The 7,120-nt window shown below is 40.6% G+C and overlaps 1 protein-coding gene across 1 annotated transcript in view; it reads left to right on the top strand.

Moving 5' to 3' along the window:
• gucy1b1 (guanylate cyclase 1 soluble subunit beta 1) overlaps nucleotides 1–7,120 on the top strand; it is a 48,846-nt gene that overhangs the window by 23,751 nt on the left and 17,975 nt on the right. The window contains exon 8 of the mRNA XM_037698237.1: nucleotides 1,986–2,119. Within this exon, the coding sequence (XP_037554165.1) occupies nucleotides 1,986–2,119 (134 nt within the window). The remainder of the gene's footprint in view (nucleotides 1–1,985; nucleotides 2,120–7,120) is intronic.

Genomic DNA, 7,120 nt, shown 5'->3' on the forward strand with positions numbered 1-7,120 from the left:
TCAGCAGCAACATGAAACAGATCAGCAGCAACATGAAACAGATCAGCAGCAACATGATGTGATTTTTCACAGTGATTATTCTAGTTAGAGATTCATGATTCTAACAGCCTCAAGGTAGAAGCTGTTCCTCAGTCTAGTGGTTCTACACTTAATGCTCCTCAACCTCCTTCCTGAGGGGAGCAGGGCAAAAAGTGTGTGTGCTGGGTGAGTGGGCTCCTTCATGATGCAGGTGGCCCTCTTCCTGCATCTGGAGATGTAGATGTCTGTGATGGTGGGGAGGCTGACTCCAACAGACTTCTGTGCAGCCTTCACCTCTCTTTTCTTTCTGCAGCTGTACAGCCTCCATACCACACTTTGATGCTGGATGGATGGATCTATGAAGATAAAATATCTAAATAAATATATAAATATCTTACACATATATGGAGATAAATCAGTCTCTACACTAGTCACAAGATCCGCAAAATGCATCATCTGTTTTTAAAATGCACACATTTCACTTTGCACAAGCAGGAATATTCTGTTCTTACAAATCATTAAATACACGTGCACAAATAACCTGCTGTGCACGGATCAGCTGCCTGCGAACGTGACTTTAGAGACGTTCTTACCTCCAGGTTCACAAACATGATGCTGCGTTCAAGGCTGGTAAAAAGCTGGGACATCTGAGCCTCAGCAGATTTACTGACGTACTGGGAAAAGCTTGATCCAATAATATTAAAACAAAAACACTTATGTTACTGGATTCTACAGGAGGTGATTTGTGCACGTGTATTTGACCATTTGTACTTGCAGACTATTCCTACTTGTGCAAATTGAAATGTGCATTTGAAAAACTGTTGATGCAATTGTGGCTCTTGTGTGACTACTTTTGAGCTCCGTACAAATGTGTAAGAAGAAAATACTCCTCATCCTTTGAACCGAAGAGTTCTGATTTCAAAGTCAACTTTATTGTCAAAACTGCAATATGTACAGGTCATACACAGGATTGAAATTACATTACTCTCAGACCCCTGCTGCAACAATAACCATTAAGCATTAAAACATTTAATAAACATTAGCATAAAATGAAATAACAAAAGTATGATACTGTCCTAAACTGTAGTATAACAATATAATATACTGTATATATATAAGAAAAAGTATATCTAAAAAATAAAATGAAGGTCTGAGTATAAACAATTCTACAAACAAATCAAGAGCAAACTCGACTCTGAGCTTTTGACAGCAGCCTCAGAAACAGAAGCAAGCTGTCTGTCTGCAGCTTTACAGTTTTCTGCCACGTTTGCAAGAGAAGTGAGAACAGCTGCCTCGTACGTGGACTTTCAGGTAGCAAAGGTGCTGAAACACTTTGAGGACGTGGATCAACTCTGACAAGGCATTCAGTTCTAACCTAAGGATTTATTTGGCCTTAAATAATGCAAAGCCAGTTCACGAGGTTGCATATTAAAAATAAAGAAGCTAAACTTGGTATAATAGGGCTCTTAAATATTGATAAGGTCACAGATATTTTTAGAAGCAGCAAGACTTTCAGTTACGATGCTAACGCAGAAGAAAGTAGGATTTAGAGAGCAGCTGAAATGAACGTGTAGAAGCTCCCAGGAAGCAGGAGCATATTTATGTGACCAGTCAGTAAAATACTGATGGTGATTTGCAGAAAAGACAAACTGGCCTGTTTGTAACAGTTTTGAACACATTTTGGAAAGAAAAACGGACCAAAGCACAGGAAACATTAAAATGTAGCTAAAAGTTCAGTTTGTGTTAGTCTCATGGAACAGCGGCGTCCAGTGAAAGGAGCTTAAACAGTTTGACCCTCCGCTCCGTTAGCTGCAGCACGTTAAGCTCAAAATGGATCTTTTTATTTTTTTTACACACATGAAACCTAAAATGATTTTCTCCAGAGAGCAGTTGCCAGTTCTGAAGGGGCTTTAGAGAAGAACACCCAGCGTGATGAAATATTCACTCGAGCGCTGTGTTGGTGACAGGAGGGCCTGCTGGACGTGGAGACGGTGGAGAACGAGGACGAGCTGACGGGGGTGGAGATCAGCTGTCTCAGGCTGAAAGGACAGATGATTTATCTGCCCGAGGCGGAGAACATCCTTTTCCTCTGCTCTCCCAGGTAAGCTCAGCGTGTTTTTTTACTGAATGTGCACGCCCTATTAAACAAAAAGCAGAGAGATCACCTGCAAATGTTCTCTCTGATGTTGTGCTTTAACATCTTTCTCCTTACTGGAAACCCGTTTAAGATAAATAAATTGTAAAGTTCAGACTCCATTTTGAGGAATTGTAGTAAAAACAGCTTTTTATTGGTGTCCAATTTTAGAAGCAGCCTATTAAATGTAGTCTACTTTTTACTTATGTTGTTTTTATGATTTCACCGCACTATAACATTTATCCTAACGAGGCTAGATAAACTCACTGGGGTCCAGTTTGTTGATGAAACTCTGATTAAAGTATATTTTACCATTAAAATTAAATCCTGAACCTTTAAAAGATGTTTCAACACTGAAGCTCCTTTTAGACATTTACCGTCTCTGTGTCATGCCTGAATTACTCACTTTATGGTTTTCTGTTGTAAAATCTTTACAAAGTTGCATCAATGCTTCAGTTTCAACAAATCGTGTCGTTTTTCGTGTGGAAGTCACATTTTTGGACAAACCTGCGCTGCAGATTTTATTAATCCAATCAATTCAAACAGTTTGGACTAATTTGTTGGTAAATATTAAAATAGTGCCACTGTCTGTGCTTTTATCTACAATATTGAGTTCTGTTGTCGTTTCTTAGAGTCTGAGCCACAGTGATAGGAATGAACTGATTCATCTCGTTTGATGGTGAAGCTTCTTTTGGTCGGTTTGTTTAAGATACAGCTGCTTGTGTAGGAGATGAACTTTAATGGATGTTGTGCTCAAATGACGACTCTGAATGGACTTGTGGAGTTTTTACCGTACCACTTTATTTGTAAAGCACTTAAAACAGCAGCAAGGCCAACCAAAGTGCTGTACAGCAGAAACAAAGAAGCAAAGCACACAGGGTAAAAACACAGATCCAAATGCAAAAAAGATCATAACTAAAAGGCTAACACTGTAGAATACAGACAGGATTATAAACGAGTTACACAGTGTCAAAATCGAGGGAATAAAAGTGTGTTTTAAAGCGAGAATTAAAAACAGTGAGGGAGGGAGCCTGCCTGACATGTAGTGGTAACTCATTCCACAGTCTTGGACCTGCAACAGAGAAGGCCCTGTCATCTCTGAGTTTGAGACGGATTCATGGAACCAATGGGAGCATCGGATCTGCTGACCTCAGAGAGCGCTGTGAGACATATGGCTGCAGCAGATCAGCGAGATAAGAGGGGGCAGGACTGTTCAGAGATTTGAAAAACATACAGAAGGATTTTGAACTGAATTCAAAAGTGAACCAGTGCAGGGAGGACAGAACTGGTGTAATGTGATCTCTTTTGCCTGTACCAGTTAAAAATCGGGCTACAGCATTTTGGACCGGTTGTAATCGTGCAATGGATTTTTGTCTCGTCTCACAGCAGTGAAACTGTGACAGGTGTTGAGAGAAATATTCTCACTTATGTAGTGAGTCACGTGAGGTACGTGTCACTTGTTGTATGACAAATATATGGATATATATTTATGCATACTTTTCACGAGTTCTTCATTTTTCTGACTGTAAATGCCGTGCATTGAATTTAACACAAATGCGAACGAGAGACGTTATTACCTTTGACCCATCAAATGAATGGAATCATTTATTTTCAAAATCAAAGTTTAACATCAAACATTTACATTAATTTGGCAAAATATGAAAATAATAACAGACAGTTTCACAGAAAATGAACTTCAAATCACTCGGCGGTGATTTGAGGACTTTGCTTCAGACATTTCTAAAAATATCTGTACTGATTTATGAGAGAGAAGAGTTTAAGATTAAATTGAGATTTATCTTACAGAGGAAATATGTGAGGGAATTTAATCTGTTTGACCAGAAGTTGCACGCTCCGTCCGATCTCAGCTTCTCACGGTACACTTGGTCAAAATAGAACCATCTACCTGTTGATGATGAATCAGCCTTGGAGTAGTTCCTTTCTGACTCGTTTCAGCGTCTCCGTCGAGAGCTACCAAACCTTCAGAAAGTCGTGCGTGGTTAGCTCAAAACAGAATTATAATCCCCAAAAAACCTCTGGATTCTTCATTGCTCTGAAGCTTTCAGAACCGACTGCACTCTCAATCTTGGAACTCTCACGTTCTCCAGAACTCTCAATCTTGGAACTCCATATCACTCTGAATCTCCATCTCCAACTAACATGAACTGAGAAGTTGCCACATTTTATTTGGGTCGACTTCCTGTTCAATTTAGAGCTTTCTGATTCGTGGAAGGACCAGAAAGAGGAGTGGTTTTGACGTAAGGTGTTTATCAACAGTCGAGGTCAGAGAATGAAATTTGTTTTCACATACAGAAAAGATTATTGCAGCAACAGCAGACTTCGTGGAGTCAACTCTTGGTAATCTTCTGAAAAAGTTTAAACATGACATTTTTCTCGGTAAACATTTTAGTTGACCGAAAACCAACCTTTCACATACTTACGACTTGACTCATTTCAGACAGAAAATCAAGGAATGCTTATTCAGGTGATTTCTTCTTGGAATGAGGAATAAAAATCATTACTTACTGTTTATGTAAAATAAAGATGAGTAGTTCTTTTCAACCTGTAAAGCATTGAGTGAACTAACACAATTTGATTATCAAAACATTTGTAAGACAGTAATGATTATAAAGAATTGTCTTTTCTGCTTGATTAATTCAAGAAAGAAAGTCATCAGATGGCCCACACTTATTCAGATCAATGAAAATAACAGTCTCTGTCCATCTGGTAGATTTGAGGTCATCTGGTTCACTACACTTACTCAAAAGGCGCCACACTCAACGACAGAAGATTTTTAACCGATCTTTACTTGCAAGGACAGATTTTCAGGACAACTTACACAGATATACAGGAAATACACACAGGTATACAAGAAGTATATACAGACATACAGGAAGTTCACACAGGTATACAGGAAGTACACACAGATATACAGGAAGTACACACAGGTATACAGGAAGTACACACAGGTATACAGGAAGTACACACAGGTATACAGGAAGTACACACAGGTATACAGGAAGTACACACAAAGACCAGTCACAAGAATCTACCACAGGCAGTGTGTGAAGTTTGGTTTTATACCTTCCGTTCAGCCGAGCTCACAGACTCGGAGGTGACCTTGAAGCAACAGCTGCATGCTGTAGCCTCACCCAGCCCCTCATCCAGCTCTCTCTGCTAACTCAAACATATGGTTCATGGGCAGAGTTAACATTCTCAGCTGTATCAGTTAAAAACATCCATAAACTTTGACCAAAAAATCCCTAACACAGTTCTTCAGATCAACACTCACAAATGGGTTTCTTCAGAGGTGCAGTTATACTTTTTGTCCCTGTCTGGGAGTGAAGAGGTGGAATTGAAAATACCCCCCACACACACCCACACAACACCACCACCCCCACCACTGGATAACATGAAAAATAAGCAAGGTGCCAACATCCGTTTTGGTGTGTGGCTGCATCTACATATGTCAAAGATACAAAGTGTTATATTGCCTTAAAGTATAGTTTCCTCAAACGAGTGGGGTGGCTGAAGATGAATCTATGGGGGCCAAAGGCTCCACCCCCCTCCACCCCCCCACCCCACCTCCACCCCCACCACCACTTCACCTGGTGGTGGATACAACGGCTCCCTCCTCTCCAGTATGTGTTACTCTGCACCTCCTCAGACAAGAGCAAAAAAACCCTGTTCTTCTCCACAGAGTAATTCTTACCCACTTGAATGTGTTGAACCAAAAACATTTAGGTTTACTTCATTCTATGTTCTGTTCCAGTCCATAAAAACTCATCTCTAAACTACAAACACTCACTGTTCACACCCCTCAGAGACGGGGGGGACATCTCCCTACTGCTTGTTATAGTTTGATTAATGAGACGTTAGTAAGTTTGTAAGGTTGATATTTGCAACATTGATCTGTTAATAACCACTGCAGGTCACTTGTCCTGATCATTCGATTGGTTCTGGGGGATCAAACCTGCTGCTGTTATAAAACTGACTCTGGGAGGACTTTGGTGTCACAGTCATCCTGACCTGATTGATGATTCGGGCCTGATCGAACAGTAAATGCTGTGTTCAGTCGGCCACGTACACAGACTGAAGCTGTGAGGAGAATAAATCCAGATGCTGAACATCACTTTAACAGACTGCTGCTGCTGCGACACACCTCGGGTCTAAGGTGGACAGACGAACCAACAAATGAATCTGTTTTAAATTAATCTGACCGGCAGCATTACTACAGTCACACTGAAGTGAACGAGCAGTGACACAGCTGACATTCACACAAGAGACTGCACTGTGTTTGTCACAGTTGTAGGAGGTGTGGGCTGCTTTCATGTTTATATCTGACTGTAGCTTAAGAGCCTGATCTTCACCTTGTGGTCTCATCTGTTCGGTCCCGTGGGTCTCCTCCATCTGCGCCGCGGTTAAATCACTTAGAAACATGTTCATGAACGTGTTGGACGATAAGGACATGCAGTGTGAGTCCATGAGGAGGGTGGAATGAGTAGCGTTCACACAAATCTCTACTATTACTAGGATGAATGGGACAGGAGTGTTTAAAAAGCTGTGATGTGATAATTGATGACAGCTGAAACTCCACACAAGGCTCAGTCCTGTTGTGCATAAATGATGCACTCGTTGTCTTCAGGGAGCAGTTCTTTAAATCATTAGGCAGGAACTTTTAAACCTGAAATCTTCCCCATCGTCAGTGGATTCTCCTCTTTCTTTGTTCTGAGCACTTTTCTATGAAACCTGACGACAAAGTCCAGCAGTACTGACCCTAAGCACTGCTCCGAGTCTGATAAATGTCCCTGCATGAGCTGTGATCAAACACTCAACAAAGTAGACAAAACTAAAGCTTCTGAAATTACTTTATTTCTAACGGCAGTTTAGCATGAATGAGTTTAGCATGAAGCAGTTTATTATGAAGCAGTTTAGTATGAAGCAGTTTAGCATGAAGTAGTTTAGCAT

Source organism: Nematolebias whitei, chromosome 3, assembly GCF_014905685.2.
Source record: "Nematolebias whitei isolate Nwh7 chromosome 3, NemWhi1, whole genome shotgun sequence".
NCBI lineage: Eukaryota > Metazoa > Chordata > Actinopteri > Cyprinodontiformes > Rivulidae > Nematolebias > Nematolebias whitei.